The sequence below is a fragment of the Typopeltis vanoorti genome, chromosome 11 (assembly GCF_054136105.1).
Source record: "Typopeltis vanoorti isolate ZY-2024b chromosome 11, IOZ_Tvanoo_1.0, whole genome shotgun sequence".
Lineage (NCBI taxonomy): Eukaryota > Metazoa > Arthropoda > Arachnida > Uropygi > Thelyphonidae > Typopeltis > Typopeltis vanoorti.
This window is the reverse complement of record NC_143559.1, coordinates 75,550,277-75,571,076: the sequence shown is the minus strand read 5'-3', so window position 1 is coordinate 75,571,076 and position 20,800 is coordinate 75,550,277. Positions and strand designations below refer to the sequence as shown.

The window sequence follows — 20,800 nt, the reverse complement described above, 5'->3', positions numbered from 1 at the left end:
TCGCCCGATGTAATTATTTATATATTATCTTATTAAGAGTATATAAATATAAATAAAAAAATATTTATTTTTATGTATGGAAACTTTTGTTACTCCTAATGGTCAGAAGAAAAATGGAGATATATCAACAATTTTTTATGAGGATTCTACATACCGGAGTTAAAATTCCATTCGGCCAGAGTGCAGAAATAACTTGCCTATATACAGACGAACTACAAACTTACTGTTGAGTTTTCAGTTCGATGCATTATTTCTACGGAATGCTCAAAGTTGAAAGAGATGTGACACACCATATGAATAGGAGAAAACTGATCACGACTCCTAAGCGAGAGATGTAATATTCATTAAGTTTCATTCAGTGTCACTGTCGATGAAAGTATGGTGTAAAAAGCCTAATTTCCTGAAGGCATTGTGGAGTACCATTTCGCTGAGTATGCAAGACGTGCATGCTTTTTCTTTTCTTTTTTTTGGGGGGGGGCGTTTTCTTTTCTCCCTGACTGACTGACTACATATTAAAGTACAGCGACACCACCTAGGAAACTGAATAACTATCACGTGTTATTACTTGCGGAGAATAAGCGAAATGTAAGAAGCTCCGAGAATGAAGATACTCTAGGAGAGTATCTTCATTCTCATAATCGACAACATCAATACGGTACATATCTTGGCGAACCTGACTACTACTTGGAGTGTACATAATATTCTTCAGGATCACAGTCTGTATCCTTTTCTTTGCGCAAGAATTCAACTTGAACACCGGAGGAATATTCCTACATAGAGAAAGATTCTGTGAAGTTGAAGAATGTCAAAACGAGCAACCAGCTGTTGTCTACTTGCAATACTGTGATGAAGCCATGTTTCTATGCACATGAACAAATTGTAAATCAATCACAAATTCCTACCTTAATAGTATAAGAAAGTTCGTTTCAAGAGCGATCGCCAATTACTGTGTAGATCGACATTTTAAGAGAACAAATCACTTCTCCATGTAACTTCTCGAGGGATTATTTTCTTGCTAGCTGATTTCCAAATCAGTAAAAGATGCCCCCCCACACACACACACACATATTCCAGCGTATGTGGTATCACTTTGATGGAGCACTAGAACATTGTGAAATGACTGCAGTTTTAGGCCGAAGATTGCTATATCTCAAGAGTGTGAATTTCTTCATTCCTGTTTGTCCAAAATGTGTGGCGTACAAAGTAGTAGACATTTCGACGTGATAACTCGTCACCCTGCAGTAGTAACAGTTAATATGGAAATGTTACATGAATATTCAAGCAGATGGTAATGTGGATATGCTGCCAACAGAAGCATTTTTGGGCAACGTCTGCAATGTGTAATAGTTCTTACGACTTAGACTAAATAACTGGGTTTCATTGTCGCGTAAATACTTCTAATAGAAATATGATTACCGACAAGTTACACTACTTAAATCAAGTAGCTTTACTACGGTAAGTACACATGTAAATAAATGCAAAAAAATATTAATATAAAGAAATACAACGCATGAACCGCTGAAAATTGGAGCATAAAATGATTACTGTTTTACTTGCTGTATATATAATATCAAATAACAGTTGTCCTTCGCATTCTTTTTTCAGTGATTGCTGCAAGAGTTGAGATCTGAGGTGCTACGGGATCTAATTAGTTCAAAATTACATCTTACAGGATTCATTTGATTCTTATTTAGGGTTCCATGCGAGCAGATTATCTCACCTGATTATTTGAAACAACGTACCAATTAAGACTCTCTTCTAAATAAGGCATTGTAGTAAGAGACGTCCATGGAATTGTTGGTCGATATTACATGAGCGTTTAGCCTGCATTTCTTTTATGAATTACATCGATATGTTCGCCCACACGGATTTCATAACTTGCCTGTTTTGTTTGGTCAATGAAAGACAAATTTTACAGTAGACTTTAGAATCACCTGAATAATTTTGGACAATATTACGACATGTGATTTATTTATTTATTTTTGGCGATCTTTCGAAGAATGTAATTTTTGAACTGACTGGTAACTTTGATGTTTTGTTCACTTGACGGAAAAGCGATGCGAATGGAAACACCGCCGAGGTTCTGTAGAGATAAAATCCTTTATCTAATGCTTGTGTTAAAAGATAACTGCCTTCCTGTAATATAAGAGCTCATGCACGGTCTGCCTCGTTGATGGAGTGAACATGTACCTATTCTCCAACCGACAGAATGTGTTTTGAATCCCATCTTGAGCATGGAAGTTTGTGAAGTCTTATGCTGGTAGATGAGATAACAGCCGTACTCACCGAAATGCTTATGAAATAATGTTCCACGATTGGTTTCTAAGAGCAGGGTTCTCGGATAACCAACTCTTTGCACTCATGCGCACACACATGTAGAAAATCGATTATATAACAGATCAAAGTGTTCTGTTTTATTCGTAGTCTATTGAAACACGTAATGATCTCTTATTTAGAGAAAGTAGTTACGAATATTATGAGTAGATTTTCGATATATTTCTAGAAGTATACGCTTCTGTTTTATCGAAACGTCCACAAAGTATTTCTCATTACTTTTAATATAAATGGTAAATATGATCGATTTGTTAGGTGAAGATAAATTGACATTTTCATCGTTTGGAAATCTGGTCAAAATACTTTTCTTCTATTCCTCAACTCCAGCCCTAACTAAATTTATATATATAAATCTGTACAGCTTGATTCAAATAGTTGTGTCAACCTTAGCGTTTAAGCTTATATAAGCTTCAATAATCACTAGTTATTCATTCTTAATGTTCATGAGTTCTTAATACAATTATATGTACTTTCCCGCCACTTCAAGTTTAATGCATCTAAAATTTGCATGTTTAACAAAAGCAAAATCCCTTTTATCGACTAAAAGAAACAGAAGGAGATATTTCAGCATTAAATTTCCATAACTCAGGTTGCCAGTCTTTTCAATATTCCTTTTGCTTAGATGCGAGTGCTGGTGGTCTTTGGATAGACATCGAATACATTCAGATTTAAAACAGCCTTAGACGTGCTCATTTGGATCACAAGCTTCTGCAGCATTTCTGTTGTCTATATGATATGCAAGTTAATATTAATGTTTTAACTAATTTGTGTAATGGATTCTATTGTAATGCGGCCGACATTTAAAAATAGATTATACACTAATAAACTGGTTGAACAGCATACCGCCTTACTATCAGAACATGCAACAGACATACTGCTGAAAAACTAATTACATTGAATTTGTGATTATCAAAGAAAACATTGCATTTATTCTAGCTACTTTTCTAGTTGAAGCATCAATAGATGCAGATAACTGACATAATATATTTTTATCTTCCCTATTTTCATTTTCAGAATTGTGTGGGAAGAACAATTTTATTGTTTATGGAATAATCACAAGTCTTTATATAAACATTTTTTATTTCAATATCAACAACTTTATACAACCCAATTCCTCCATCATCCATATACACCACTATCCAACGACGACAACCAGAATTAATGACATCACAAACAACGAATAAAATAGATATGTTGGATGTTTTTTTTTTTTTTTTCATGTTCTAGAATGGATCTTATTAAATACTAGAAAGGAGTAGAAAATGATGACGAATTCGCTGGAGAATTAAATTCTTAATGGAAATCAAACAAATTAATCATGATAAAGTATTATTTATTATATACAAATAATTTGTTTTGTTTTGTAAATACGTAGAAATGCACATTGAAATCAGAATTGATGTATTTTACACAAGTTGGTCATATTTGAGCTTACGGACCATCTAATAGTCCTGTATTAAATTAAGTGTACAATATGGTACTTGAGAAGTCTTTTTTTTTTTACGTTTCTTCTTTTCAATAAGTTGAACCGTATAGGCTTAACTTGTTGAAATATCGATCATTATAATGAGAAAGAAATATAAAATAAAGTGTTTGACAGAAAATCAGGCTCATTTAAGTAGTGCGAGTTTATCAAATATAAGATTTTGTAGGATCATTGCCAAAAGAGATAATTATAATAAGTATACGAGTTTTTTTGTAAAGGCTGTGATTAAATGGCGCAAATTAGGTATTTATTCAAAAACAATCTCATTAAATGCAAGTTAAATTCAATTAAACTTTGATACATTAAAATGTGTATTTTTTTTTATCTTTCTTTGAAGAAACTCTCATGTGGATATATTAATGTTTAATCAAGAATAGCTCTTACCAAACGATTATTCAAAAATATATCCATGAGTTTTACCAAACGTCATTTCAAAGAGAGGCTGATTTGGCACAATAAGCTCACTTTTTTCCTTTTCTTTTTTTTTAATCCGTAGATTTTTGACAATATTTTTTTGAACAAGATTTAGCAAATTTAACTAAAAGTGCTTCATATTAATTCGTTTCATAAAACAATATAAACTTTACGTTCAACTTATATTTTATATAATATCAGAAAAGTTGTATAATATTTATGTTTTAATTAATCATTGGATCTGCATACAAGGGAGAGGGATCATTATATTATATTGCCGAAGTTATCTGTTAACTTTTTTTTTTTTAGGCACGTCTTTTTTTTTTTTTTTAAACGTTTAATCCCAATGGAAAAATAAGGAATCCTATTTCTGTGTTCAAACAAACGAAAAAAATTCAAAATTTTGTTATTAAAAATGAATAATTAGTGGACTGCAATACTATTGCTACAATTTGGAAACAGTTTTTCGATGTTTGAAGTATTATATTATGGAATCATATGGTAATTGTGAAATCGAGCTAGTTGCTAAGAGACAACTGTAATTTCATAATAAACAATCAAAATTAGTGCTTAATATCGAATAGCAAAATAATGCTAATCAGACTTACCTTAAATGAAATTTTAACGTATCGAGATATTAACAAAATGGAAGTGTCATAATGAAATAAACCAGTATTTCGTTAAAAATATTCTGAAAATAAATAAATAAAACAATGGTTATGCATGTTTACGTTTGCTTATGTAATGTTGAGTGTCGCTAGTTGCTACAGTATTAATAAGAATTATGAACTGAACTTCTAATTTTTATAAATTAGCTGGTGAATATTTTTTCATATTAAAATTAAAAGCTGAATTCGTTTTAAGAGTGTCAGTCAATGTAATTTTCAATGTAATATAACAGCCTCTAGTGCAATGTAGTATTTTAGTAAATTCTTATTTTATATACTTCCGAGAGATTAATTTCTGTTCTTTACTTTGTAGGTTCTTTACTAAGGTTCATATTCTCCGTTGAGGGGGGGGGGGATTTACAGTTACGCATGCTTGTACATATTACACTTATGGCTTCTACATATCGAAAGAAATTATTCGTATATAATTATTTCCTCTCTTTTTGAATTTCTCTTCAAATATACACATAGGTGATACTTATTTTTGCGGGAATACCACATTTTTACACCAATATTTGTAAAACGTGTGTGTGTACACACGGCAAAACATAAAAAAAGAAATTGGCCGAAATATCTGTACAAAAATACATGCAAATTACTTGGGACAGGCTAAAATTGTGTCTAAAAGACCGCTATTATTCTGTATAAAACCGTACTACACAGGGGTATATTTTACATGATAAAATATCAGGGCCTGGGACTACTTGTATGTATATATATATTATTATTATATGTATAAAAGAAAACGATCTGAGAGCTCAACGAGTAGTTGGTCGTAACAGGGTTCCGTGAAAATAACAGGTAAATCACACAGGAACCAAATCACAGTGGAAGACCATAGTCAAAATCACTCGATAATCCAGTCTGTTTTTCTACATTTCAAAATGTTTTGATTTTTTTTTTTAAAGGGGACACTAGCTCATACGAGTATTGCATTTAGCTGCTTCTCCTCCTTTTCTTCCTCTTGGTGGAAACATTTAAGTAGAAGGATATGTTTTCGTTGTGTTCGCCTCTGAGTAAAGGCTGGAATTCTGCTGTCTTCATTACCTATTTAAAACACAAAGAGAACTATTATTTTTTTTACATAAATAATAGGTTTTTATATATAATATTCCTATCATATTTAAAATATATAGCATTTTTCTGTTTTAGTGATCCTTACTGAACAGATACACTAATAATGTAACCCAGTCTGAAGAACGAGGGTACATAAGTACCCTTCGACTGGAAAAGACCGCAGTTCGTTCTAATCATGATGGAAAGAATTCTTTCTATGAATTTATTCAACTTGAGGACAAGTCAGCAGATCTCATGCTAAGGTATCAGCTTTTTTCCCTCAGAAAACTGGATTTCAACCTCCCCCCATCTCAAACAGGCAAATCGGCGAGAGAAGAGAACACACCCAATTAACAGACAAAAATAGTATGCCGTACGTGACAGATCGTGTACGGTAGACGATGGTTTATGCACACATACCAACCACTTAATTAGAAACCTTTATGTGGATGTATGTAAACACGTCACTTGCACAGCGTATATGCAGAATACTTGGTCACGTGCTTCACCACGTGACCGAGTATTTTCTAGGCCGCGTGTCCAAGTATGTTCTAGGTAAGTATTTAAGATTGCTACTTATCAATAATTGTCAATAGTCTTTATCACAATGGGAAAAACAAAGGATCCTTCGTAGTTCGATAAAGGGCTCATTGTGAAACTGCGAGAACTGAATTGTTTCTCAAAAGGTGAGATGTCCGGGTGTTTAATCAGTGGAAAAATAAAACTCACATTGCTTATCTAAGAGACGTAACCGTGGTCCTAAGATAGTCTGAGTCGCCATCGTCTGAGAAGACCTGTACGGACAAAAAGAATTTCCTGTGTGCAGCAACTGACCGAAGCATTTAATGAAGGCGGTTCTCGACACATATCACACCGAACTATGCGCAGGAAATTGAACAGGATCAGTATTGACAATTGCACGCCTATATGGAATGATTTCTAACAAGAATTGTAAAGTTCGTCTACAATGGTGTCAGGAACACCGTGACTGGATACTAGAAGACCTGGACAAAAAGTCATATGGTCCGACCAGTCACGGTACGCCTTGTTATGTACCGACCGTAAGCAGAGAATTTGGAAGGGGGGGGGGAGCCTCATGAAGCTATGAACCCAGCTTACTCAAGGTTCTGGAGATGGTAATGGTGTGGGAACGGGTCCCCTTCCAGCAATATCAAATCAGTCAACATCCTGCAATGTCGACTTTTTATCCAGAAGGTGACAGTTGTTTCATGGCCGATAATGCTACTGTCCATCGCGCAAAAATTGTTCAGCAGTGGCTCAGCGAACATAACAGAAACTTTCACCACAAAGCTCGAATTTGAAACTGCATTAAGAATGTATGGGACATGTTAGAAAAACAGATTCGGGAGCACAGTCTTCTTCCGTCAAATATGAGCCAGTTAAAGGACTATCTGGCGAAAGCTTGGTATGTTGTAGACGTAGATTCAATCCAACACCTTGTGGACTCTATGCCAAACTGCATATGTGCTGTTATTTGGGCTAAAGGAAGTCCAACAGGGTATTAAATAAAAGTTTCTAATTCAAGCCTGCTATAGTACATTAGCACCGTGAGGTGCTAGGGATTTTCCCCCCTATTTTCATATATATATTTTTTTTATTTTTAAAGGTTTTATGTAGTTCGAAAACCCTGCTCTTGTTACCAAACACGGAACTTGTTCAAGCCACTTTAAATCTGTAATAAGTGGAGCAGTGGTCTCACTATGGTCGATGAAATTCATCTCCAACCTAAAGACTCGCAAACATCCACGAACACACCGGAATTCGACCCCCCCCCCCCAGCCTGTAAGGTAGATAGCTGATAAACTGTCTACTAAGCCAACCAAGGCAGGTAATTGTTTACCTTTGTTATTCATCATTCTTTATATGTGATTTCCTATTCTTTTTTAATCATTTATCGGCTGTATTTTACAGTTCTCTCTCATTTGTACGTTCTTGATTTTGTTGAATACTGTTACGTCTTTACGGTTCTCTCATTTTTTTTTTCATCTCTCTAGTTTCAACTGCTATGTTATAATTTTCCTCTGCGTTTCAGCTGTACTGATTTGACAATTCATTTACATCTGTTTTATTTCTTAATATCCTTATTCATTCAGAGAACACTTCATTCAAATATTCTACTAGCCTATATCGCTTGTTGGTGAAAAGTACTTCGCGTTTTTTTTTTATTTATTTTATTTTTATTTACTGCAATTACACGTATTTAGTTCTATTCTTAAACATTTTATCTTTGGACTTGTTCAATCATTTTCTTTCGATCTATGAATTACATCTTGTGGATTCTCTTGTAAATGATTTGATATGAATCACGCTTCCTAGAAGTAAAAATATTGTACGTACTGTCAGTGGGCAGGCAGCTGTCATAATTTGGTTTTTGCTGGTGACATCTTCAAATATACTACCATAGTGGAATGATTTCTAGTAGTTTGAATCGTTATTAGTTTGGAAAATATTTACTAATAATAGTCCACACATATTTATTCCAAACTGCTTCGTAGCGGTTACTAAATATACTCGTTCGCTTAACAGTTTTCTCCTACCCCTTCACATGTAACTGCGGTGATAGGAAATATATTTCATGATTGGTACATCCTTTTAAATAATAGTTTGTACACCTCTTGGATTACATATCCAATATTTAATTTTGCATTTAATTGTGTAAAAGTATCAATATTTAATCCGATGTAAAGAAGCAAAGCATCGAGATTGATAACTCAGGCTGAATTCTCATTAGTAAAATACTTTGGATTGCAGTAACTATTTCGAAGAAAAGTGCCTCAGTAACCAGGAGGGATTCTGGTCTTTTAATTAATATCTGCATTCTAATCAACACCTTTCTTGAACGCAAGACATTTCAGCTTTACTGTACCTTCTTGAAATTTATTTCAATTATTAACCACTCACCTTTACTAAAAAGAATGTTTGCTTTCGTCTAATGTAATCTAACTCTTAATTTTTCGATTTTATTCCAACCTGCAGAGATTCGTCATCAGTTGAAAACTGTATTTCTTAATTATTAGGGCACAGTTTTAAAATAATCAAGAATCGTTCTCTTCGTTCCAAGAAAAGGAGGAAAGCTGTTCTTCGTTAGTATTTAATAAAAATTTCCTTCTTCAAATTATTCAGCAGCTTCATCAAATGTACGTGTGTAGTGCTCAAAATCTACACCTCTCCTTATTAGAAAAACCCAAATACGATCTAATAGTCCAAACCACCATTCTAAATGAATGCATATTTGGCTGGCAATGTTCCAACCAATCAATGAAGGAATTCCATTTGCAGTTTTGGCAGCCTTTGGTGAGGCTAGTTGGAAAAACTTTTACAGATCTTATGTGCTTGAATCTTGAAGTGGACATGCATTTTGAGTAAATCTTAATGCCTATTTTTCAGAGTTTTGATTTAATTTAATTCTTTGATGACGTGATAAATATCAGGAAGAACCCAGAAACTTGAATGGTTTGACGATTCAAAGTAAAATATTGAATATTTTAATCTAGTATTTGGCCTAACAGTAGCAAAGGCGTTTTTAAGGCTAAATATAACAGTGTAAACAAGGTAATTTGAATAAGAACTCAGAATATCATGCAAACATTCAAATATTTTGACTACGCTCTCTGGGCGGACCAGGTATTAAACGCAAAATTACATATCCCCAGATATTTGGAAGTCTTTACATTATGTTTGTAAACATTATGCTGTTTTTATTATGCTACACATTTGCACAAGATGGTAGTATGAATTTATGTTCTGATATCTGTTAGTATGTGTGGATTTTCTGTACATAATATAAGAATCAGGTTGCAAGTTTCGTAAAATCATAAGCGTAGCTATGTTACTAGCGCTCTTGGCAAATTTGTAGCTACGCACTTTATTTTTTTTTTTTTATGTGCCGTTTGTACTTCGATAACTGTTAACATATCATGTAACTCGTTCCTTTCTGACACCGGCACCCGCCTTAGTATTCCTACACCTTTGCGTAAAACTAATGTATATCTAAGAACGGTAATCAACGGTTGTTTTCAATTTCTTAAAGTAAATTTTTGTTTCAGATATTGATTATTAACCCTGCGGAGGTTGCGGCTGATCTGACAGATACAAACAAATTGTTTAATATAAATATTCTTACACATATCCATAAATATTCTTACACATATCCAGTGTATAGCTTGGAGGTCATGAGTATCTCGGCATGCATATATTCCACACTGTTTATGCGGTCAGTTTTGGTTTAACACGCGTTATGTAAAGGTGTGTGATATTTCATAGTAAATTGTATCTAAGAGATACCGCGACCTCCGATGTCAGTATAGTATTGGTTTAGTTGTTTTTTTTCTTTGTTCAATAATTTCTAGATTGTAACTGAAAATAAATAAACCATCATGTATGATATTTGCAGTGTTTTAAGTTTTATTGCATTTTAGCACATACTAATAATGAATGTATCTCTCAGATACAAGCGACGTACGCTGCAATTTTTTCGACCACGACCTCCGCAGGGTTAAGTGCATTAAAGGCTGTGTGGTCAAATAGAAAAACGTCATCACAGTCAGAGTGAAAGTGTGCTTGGGAGGAGGAGAAGCTTACCAATTTTTCTTCAAAAGTTTCTATGAAAAAAAAAAAAAATTGTAAGTGAGAGAGAGGAGAGCGCATTGCCATTCTCTAGATGTGGAGATTAAGTTTTTTATGCCACAGGCATAAAACGAAAAAATGCTGTAATATCAGGAGGGAACGATTTTCTAATTAAGTTAATTTCTAGAGAAATATTTGTAAATAGAAAAGTAACATCAAAATTTATTAATAGGTCGGAATCGATTAGTTTCAGTTGATGTTCCCTATTTATAAATATCCCGCTTAAAAGAAACATTGGCTATTTGGCCACGCACGTTAGATATGCTTTCAGTGCGCGCTTAAATAACCAGAACTTAGGGGAGGGGGGGAGAGTTACCTTAGAAATTATAAATAACTGTTGTTTGCTGTTTACAGATGCGCTTGTTATCAGATTTCCCAAATGATTACCTCTCTTATATTTATCTATCTAAAAAAACAAACAAAAGAAATACTAACAGATATCCACCATTAAATTCCCACTACCATCTTGTGCAAACGTATGCAAAATAAAGACATTAGCACACAGAGCTAGTTATTTTCTCAAATGATTCCAAAAAAATAAATAAAATATATTTTCATAATTTCAATTTTAATAAGTTTGTAATCATTACAATCCTAAAAATAAAAAATAAAATAAACATATTATTAAACCCTGCACCTAATAGCAAACAAGCTAATGCTGAGCCATTAGATCACTCCAAAATGGTAGTAGTTCCCTATATTAAAGGAGCATCCGAAAAGGATTAAAAAAAAAAAAAAAAAAAAACTCAATAAATACCAGTTATAAACTGCACAGAAACCAATATTAAAATTAGCTTCCGTTCTCCAAAAGACGAAGTTCACTCCATCAGTATCTAGACTATGCAGAAAACGCTGTCAGTGTAAACTTTTATTGTGGACAGTGGGTCAGATCCGCAGCGAAACCGAGACAAGAACACCAGAGTTGTATAGTTATGTACCAATTTTGACAAAGCGGATTAGCAGACCATTTTTTCTGGCGTGACAGAGAAAAACTGTCACGCCAGAAACATTCCTCTTCAAACCTGATAGATTATTCTTGAATAATGTTTCGCAGAATGCTTCAAGTCTAAACGAGTATGGATGTATAAAGCTTCCACCATCTGAGAGATGGTAATTCTGCATTGAAATCAATAAACAAAGCCACTTTTGACTATGCGTAGTCAAAATAATTGAATGTTTGCATGATATTCTGTGTGGTTATTCAAATTACTTTGTTACCTTTAACCTTGAAAATGCCTCGGTTAATTGTGAGCGAAATATTGGATTAAAATATTCAATTTCTGTGTTATTTAAATATTCGATAACACGAAGTAATTCTGTGTTGTTCATAAACCGTGGAAGTTCTTTATTAACACGTATAACTAGTGGCGCACCCAGAGGATGGGGGATAAAGCCCCCCCCAAAAAAAAAGAAAAAGGGGAAAAAAAGAAAACACTAGAAAATTTTCCAGAAATCTTTTCCTAATTAAAATTCTTTTTTTTTTTTTTTTATTTATCTTGTGTCGTGTCTTCTATCTCTATACTGCTTGTGAATTAGCGATCATTGCAGATGCTCAGTCATAGGTCGTATGCAATGCGTAGTGTATATTCTCAAATCATCTACTGAACTCACCCCCCCGCCACCCATCAAGATTAAATCCTGAGTGCGCTACTGTATAACTAACACATGTCTAAATGCGTGGTTCCAAAAATGTGTGCTCCTTGTGGATCACCTCCAACTACACTATTCCAGTTGAAAATATTGCCTTCTTTCCTTGCTTTAACTGAGATGACGATGCCAAAATTGTTTCCTGCATTTAATTCCCCTTTGTAACAAGTTTTGGTAAACAGGATGCACTCTTGATAAAAAAAAAAAAGAAAAAAAGAAAAAAAAGAAATGCTGTGATTCTCTTTTAATTTCATGAACATATAAATGCCTCTGCAATGTATGCACTTGTTCAATCAATTGGATAATGAAGCCTTCATCATTAAAACTAACAATTTACTCTCCCCCCCCCCCCCAAAAAAAAATGTTTCTTTTAAGTGGATATATCGTGTTTATCTCTGCAGGCTCGTCACCTGTTACAGATAACATTTCCAGAAGAATGACTTTCCCGATAATATTTACACTCTGAGACGCTAATTATTTCTCAGAAATACAGAACGAGAAGGTACAAACTGCAGGTGGAGAGATCTCATGCGAGAAACTTTTTTTTTTTTTTTTGCTGTTGTTTCAAAAGTACAGCGGATGCAGCTGTTACAATTAACAGCTGCATCCGCTAATATTTTTTACCCTAAGAGACGAACAAGTTTCACTGTAATTGGAACCTAATAGTGGTGGCTTGATTAAAATTTCGATTCAGATTCGAGCGAGAAAATAAATAGATTGAATTATAGATCGCATTCTATTAGTGATGAAATTGAAATACTGATACACAGAATATACTGATGACTTGAACTTAATATCCCGTGATATTAACTGATAGTATTGGTCTGTTCAGGCGGATTTTATCATTAGGTGAACCTGGGCAATTGCCTAGGGGCGCTAAGACTTCGGGGCACCAAGTTTTGCTACACAGTTCGGGGAAAAATTACAAACTTCGAAAAAAATTAGTAAAACCTTGATTAATAATCAAAAAACAGAAAAAAGTCAAGCCGCCCTGGTGCTCGCTGATGATCCTACATTATTTTCGCCTTTTTCTATTTCTTCCACTCCCCTGCTCTTTGTATACTTAACCTCAAGTGCAGAGATTTCTTTCCTTCTGGCATCTGTCCCAAGATGAGAGGGGAAGTTCCAGGGTATCCCTCAAACTAAAAATCAGTGGTCGCGACTAAGCAGTATGACAAAATATATATATAGAGAGAGACAATGTATAGGGGCACCTAAATTTTCTTTGCCTAGGGGCATCAGATCCTCTCGGACCGGCCCTGGGTCTATTTCATATAATAATATCAAGGTACAAGTGCTAACGAAAAGGGATAGATGTAGAAAGCAGCGATCGAATCTTCTATATTGTCTTATTAGAACCGAATGGGCTTACCTCACCCTTGAAACGTGTCGCTTAATTGGTTAAAATAGGAGTTATTTTTATTCTATGTTTAATATAACAAAAAATCATACTTTTTTGTTGATAATTTTATTAATACGTGAAAGTCATGATGAAACTGACTAGATACTTTAGAAATGAGTCAATATTACTATCAATATTATGAATGATTCATTTGCAATCGTTCTTGTCACGCAACTTCCTGGAATGGATGATTGTAAAACCTTGTGGGACAAGATACCCAAACCTAACTTCAAACTAACTACTTAAGGACAGAATATAGCGCTCTCTCTCTTTCTCTCTCGTGCTTTTAAGAATAAGAAAATGTCGCCCAAATTTTTGAATAAGGCGAAAGACTGGATTCCATTCCACGACACTATGGACTGCCTAAATAAGCCTCCGTTTCTGAGGAATTTTGAAATGTATTATTCGTGGGAAATAGGCTAGTTTCTTTGGTGCAGAATCCTTTCTGGTCATCTGCATTCATAGAATTATAACTAAAATTGCAGTATTTCCGAATAGTGAATTCAAAAATAACTTGAGAGAGAGAGAAACTCAGAAAATATAAAAATTTAAGCATGGCACATGAGCTGTTGATCGAGAAAATTAAGCTATAAATGAAAAAAAAAAAAAAAAAAGTAAATTAAAAATAAAATTAAAAGACAAAAATACGTGACGAATATTTATTTAAAATTTAATAACATGCTTCGGACCCGTTTCCTAAGTGATTAATTAAAGCTATTAATAATTTCTTATCTGATATCAGATAGCAATAAAAATAGCAAACATTTTACCGGTTAATATTACAAACTTATTTAACAGATTTCTGGAAATTATTTCCATGTATCTCCAAGATAAAAGAGTAATAGAATTAAAGGCCTAATCATTATATATATAAAAAACTGATCCCTTTTTAAACCAAGCCTCAACGTTTCAACTTAAATGATTACAATTAACGAATTCAATTTTGTTATTAAATAGAATATTGACTGAAAAAAAAACGCATTTGGAATTCTTTAGCGGAAAGATGATACATCTGATGTGCACTTGAGTTGTAAGACGTTTTGAATCATTCGAAAATGCTCTCCCATCTATACGATGCATGGACTGGCTGCCATGTATAGTACAGATTTTCTATTTTAATTTAAAATCTTGTTCCTTTCTGGATCTTACTGTATTATATTACTGCTTTTCCATGTATCTCATTTTCTAGGCTTGATACTGTCTTGGCCTCATCGTTGTGTTCATTTTACAAATAATACAAATGCAAAATTTGTATCAAAACTGCAAAAATACATCCGATAGATTATCTTTCTACTAAAGAATATCAAGTATTTTTTACCGTCAGTATTCTATTTAATAACAAAATTTAATCAGCTAACTGTAAACATTTAATTTGAAGCCTAGTAAGGTAGAATTTTTTTAGAAAAGAGGGGGAAGCAAACTGCCTACATAAGACGCAAAAAGTACACTGCAAAATTACTGGTAGTTCTGTTCTAAAGTGATAATTTTTCCATGCCTGCAATAAGGGAGGTGACGGTATTTGTCCCAGGCGACCAAAATCATTGTTATATCCAATAGTGTAGTATTAATAACAATTGTGTGTGGGGGGGGGGGAGAAAGATGATGTCTGTTCACTGGGCATCTACAGATGCCGTATGGTCACTCCGATGCTCGATGATGTTCCACACTAGGCCTAGCCATGTAGTCCTGTTGTTTGCCCTTCTGGCAGCCTCTCTGATCAGTCACTCCACACACGCCATCCATCCATCCATCTCATTGATGGTCTACCCCTGCCTCTTTTTCCAGGAACTTTACCTTCTATTACTGTTCTGAGAAGTCCTCCTTCCATCCTTTCTGTGTCCAAAATATTTTAACTTTCTTCTGTCAATATTCTTAAGGAGCCTTAAAGTTCTACTAATCTTTTCTAACACCCATTCATTTGTACGCCTTTCAGTGTATGACATCCTCAACAGCCTTCTGTAACACCACATCTCAAAAGCAGATTTCCATTTCTTATCTGACTTCTTTAGGTTCCAAGGATGCAGTTGTTTTTCCAAGTTGTTGGAAAAACAACTGCATCCAAAATCCTCAACTTTGTTCCCATGGAGATAGATCCATCCTTCCAGATTTTAGACAGGTCTCTGACTGTTGTTTTAGCCATTCCTAACCTTTTTCTGACATCTTCTGAACAGCAATTCTTCACATTAATAATGGATCCCAGGTACTCAAACTTGCTGACTTCCTCAATTCTTTCTCCATTAAGATACATTTGTTTCTCAAGAGCTTCTCTGTTTGTTTTTCCTTTGAGAACCATGATCTTTGTCTTGCTAGAATTGAGTTGAAGTCCTCTGTTATTACTGATCTTGTTAACTTTGTCAAGAATGAGTACTAGTTCTTCCATGTCATTACAAAGGAGTACTGTATCATCAGCGTACCTCAGATTACTGATCAATCTACCTCCTATCGTAATTCCTGTCCTGAGCTCATCCAATGCTTCACGCATGATACCCTCTGCATATATAATAAACAAGTGAGGAGAAAGTAAACATCCTTGTCTAACTCCTTTTCCAATTTGAAGCCAGTCAGTCAATCCAACACCTGTTCTTACTGTGGCTTCTTGCTCCTTATACAAGTTGGCTATCAACCTGATAGTGTGTTGAGGAAAACCCATTCTTTTCATTACTTCCCACAGTTTCACATGCTCAACACGGTCAAAAGCTTTAGAATAGTCTAAGAAACACATTATCAGAGGGAGTCTGAATTCTTTATATTTTTCTATTATCTGTCTAAGGCAAAGGATCTGATCTCTGGTGCCCCTACCTTTCCTAAAACCTGCTTGTTCCTCGGGCATCTCTGCCTCAACTTTGGCCTCAATCCTATTTAGCATGATCTTTAATAAAATTTTGCTTGCATGAGATATCAAACTAATAGTTCTATAATTCTTGCATGCCTTCATATCACCTTTCTTGTGTAGTGGTATGAAAACTGACTTCTTCCAGTCTCTAGGCCATGATCCTGTTTCCCATATCCTTGTAATCAATCTATGAAACACTCTTATCCCTCCATCTCCTGTGGCCTTAATTAACTCTGCTGGGATTTCATCTGCACCTGAGGCCTTATTGCTGTTGAGCTGCTCTTTCAACTTCATGCTTAAGTGGAGGAGGTTCCAAATCAAAATTTTCTTGGTGGGAGGACTCCACATTTTCTTTATCCACTCTGCTGTACAGTTCCTCACAGTATTCTTTCCATCTGTTTTTGATTTCCAACTCTTCTGTTAGTAATGATCCATTCCTGTCTTTGATCACATTCAATTTAGGCTTGAACTTGTGCTTTAAGTCACGAACTAAATAAAACATCCTTTTATAATTATGCCTTCTCATCTGGAACTCTATTTCTTCACATTTATTAGTATAGAACTTTTCCTTATCCTGCTTGATGGCTCTTCTGATTTCTCTATGTAATCTCTTGTATTCTTCGGTCCCTGTGTCTCTTTGTTTTTCCAACCGCCTTCTTTTGATTAGTTCCCATGTTGAATCTGATATCCATGGGTCTCTTGGTTTTCTTATTGGGCCGAGATACGTCTTCGCTGTATCCTGTATTATCATCTCGACTCCTTCCCAAAGCATTTCTGGTGAGATTTCCTCATTGGTCTCCAAAAAATCATCCAGCCGAGTTGATGTTTCTTCTGGGAATCCACTAGGAATTACTCTAACATCCAATCTAGTGGAATGTGCCTGACCTGGAAGTCTTCGGAGTCTTAGTCTTACTTTGACTCTTACCAGCTGATGGTCTGTGCCACAATCTGCTCCAGGACAAGTATGCACATCAGAGATGCTTGTCTTCCACCGCTGGAGAGCCAGGATGTAATCAATCTGGTGCCTTGACCTATCAATGTTGGATGTCCAAGTATAGATCCGTCGTGGATGTTTCTGGAAGCAGGTATTGGTAATAACTAATCTGTTAGCACGGGCAAATTCCAACAGTCTTTCCCCATGGGTGTTACGTTCACCTAGCTCAAACATGCCACACTCCGGCCTGACTCTCATACTCTTTCCCACTTTTGCATTTAAGTCTCCTAAGATGTACAGTATGTCTCTCCTTGGTAGGCAGTCCAAAACAGTTTGCAAGTTTTCATAGAATTCTTCACTCTCTTCTTCAGAAAGAGAGTGAAGAATTCTATGAAAAGGAGAGAAAGAGAGACGGATAATTAGGTAGGCCGTACACACCGACTCTTCCTCTCCGGCTCACGCACAGATTACGATTTCACTGCTACGCTCAGCATCATGAAAATAAGTATAAAGCATTCGCTGGTGGGTGGTTATTCAATCTTGTGGTAATGTTTTCGCCTCCAATATTGCTGGATCGCTAAAAGAAAAACCCTTTAGAAGTTCAACTGCCGTCAACGACTTAAGGAATTTTTATTTTTAGGACTTCTTTTCATTTCCTGAGTTAGTCGTTCTTTGGCAAAGACAAACAAGTTGTTTTTTCCCTAAAATTTGAGGTTTTAATGCTGCAAATAATAATAATAGAAAAAACTCACGCTGTCACAGACAACACAAATGTTAAGGTTTAGGAGATTCTTTGCTTTGATTTATAGCCGAAACAACTAAGGCTACAAGACGATTACATTATGTTTATAAATTGCGTGTATTTAGCTTATTTCGCAAGATGAAAAATTCCCACTACTCCGTATAAGACCGGTTCACCTTCAGTTGAAAAGCGCTCTTAGTTTCCGAGACAAAAGTCGACCCCAGTTCTTTCCAGTCGAACGATATCGTTGATACTGACTGAGCTTCACGATATGAAACAATTGTCTTCTGCACTCACGGATCCGAAGCCTTGAAATCGTTAGCCCTGAATTCAATCAACTTCGAGAGTTCCGCCTGTGGAGAATAAAAAGTGTGGGAATAGAAGATATACCTGTTTTGTAAACCGTTACGGAATAACATAAGATTATAGTAATCTACGCAGCATTTTTTTTATATCAGTATCACCCATGAAAGGATAGTTAACCATAGCACATTTAGTAGTAGGCTTAAAGTATAATATCCCCCACCCCAGACACACACAGATTAAATGCGGTACTTGTTCAAGCCGCCTCAGACCTCCAATAAGCAGGATTGATGTTCGCACTCCATGCGATGAAAATCAGCCACGGACTTTTACAAACACCTACACCTTGCTATTTGGAAAACCTCCGCACTCGGAAAACCAGGGCAGCAATTCAGATTCAGTTAGACGAGAATCTAAAAACTTCATGCAACACTCGACTCGATTGAGCAATATTAGAATGTGTTAATCGAGATAGAACAGTGAACACAGACTTGTAGATAATTTACACACACACACACACACACTTGAATGACTAAAACCGAGAGAAATGAAAACAACGTTTATTAATACTACACAACTAGTTTCAGCCTTCGTCAGGTGCACATTAATCTGGGATTGGTTAGGCAGAATATAAGAGTGGTATTTACTGATTCATAGTAGTAAAGTGATCAGGGTATTCAAGGAGACAATGTGAGAATTGCTTCAATACTGGACTAAGGCCATGAGGCGAATAATTTTGTTTTACGTGAAAAAAAAAAAAAAAAAAAAAAAAAAAAAGAATTCCATACCTACGTGAGACCCGCTAATTCAGGTTCAGTTTAAAAGGCCTAGAAAATGTTTTTTTGCAAAATTCGAAACAAGGTCTTTTTAAATAAAAACTGCTTTGTGCAAAGAAGGCATCGTTCGTTTTCTTCAAAAGAATAAATAATTATCATGGCACTATATTAAATGCGATATTTTTTTTCCCCTTCAAATCAATCTTTTATCGCGAATTCAGTTGATGTCAATGGCGTAAAAGAATTAAGCGACGTCGTGATTGTTGAAAAAAACAGTGCCGAGTCAAAATCCTTGGTATGTCCTGGTTCGACTACTTCCCATTATATCTGCTATTTTTAGCACTGCTGTTAATAACGTTATACTGGTGTCCAGGGTATTCTTCAGTAGCGTTCATTCGTTTTTTTTCTCCTTTTCTTTTCTTTGCGTCTCTCGTCCACTTGACTCTGCTGGGGCTCTATTTCATCTTTCTTTCCTCGATTTATTTATTTTTTTCTCTTTTCTCTTGGCAACTATTCAACAATCCTTTTAGTCTTTTGTCCTCCTTTTCTCTTAAAACACGTCCAGTTCGGTATCATTTTATTTATTCGTTTTATTATTTTTTGCGGTAAAAATAAAATCTTATGTTCCATTTTTCTGTTACTGCTCGGATCTCTGTATTCTTCATTCGATCCATTTTTTTTTTCTCAGTTACAAATGAGTCTTTCTTTGTATTTGTATAGTAATCTTTATCAGTATTTATCATCGATAAGATTTCAATCTGCGAGGAATATCGCGTAGATTAAATCGCTGTATTTATATGGTCGTTATATTTGGCTGGGAGCTGAATAAAGTTTTCTAAAAAGGGTTCGCATCAAATGTTATTAAACTAATTTGCATATAAATTCCTCATTTTTTTTATACAACTCTTGTATAAATATACTTTTATATACTACAAGGTATCAACTGTATTTTGTGACAATAGGAAAGTTGTCGTGTCGTATTATACGTTCTTTCAACTAGGACACTTTTCCGGGAGGGAGCGGGATTAATATTCGAAGTCTTAAGTATTTTATGAATGGGCCCTTACAGGAATTAACAAATTACAGGAGTTGACAAATCATGTCATCATTTCGGCTCAATAGCAAACGATAACTAAATACAATACTTTGTACAAGACAGTGCAGTATATGCGCGTGGGGAGGGTTCACATTTCAATAACCAGTACTGGCCTAGTTCTCTCTCTGATCTTCCTTTTCAGTGTCGTTTCTCCGACCGTAGGTGACTTTGTAGGCATTGCCCACAAAGTATTTCTGGTGAGATTTTTACAGGGTAGTTCACCATTGCTTTTTCCCAACCCCCCAATTTTTCCGGGCTCGGGACCGGCATATGGCTGGGACGTATTCATGACTGTAATCCATGTGCGTTCACGGGGCCGGTTTGCCTGTTCTGGGGAACGAAAAACCTGAGTTTCCAGTTGAAAAAACCCTTACCTTCGTATGAGACCAGCTAACTCACCTTTCATCGAAAGAGACCCGATAAAGGTTCCTCACAGAGAAAACTTACGTACACACCGTAAGT

At 35.2% G+C, this 20,800-nt stretch overlaps 1 protein-coding gene across 1 annotated transcript in view; it reads right to left on the bottom strand.

The window, feature by feature from the left end:
* Positions 1-3,396: 3,396 nt before the first annotated feature.
* LOC150101753 (uncharacterized) overlaps positions 3,397-20,800 on the bottom strand; it is a 170,510-nt gene continuing 153,106 nt past the window's right edge. Inside the window, exon 16 of the mRNA XM_090401032.1 lies at positions 3,397-5,949. Within this exon, the coding sequence (XP_090257158.1) occupies positions 5,946-5,949 (4 nt within the window). The 3' untranslated portion in view covers positions 3,397-5,945. The remainder of the gene's footprint in view (positions 5,950-20,800) is intronic.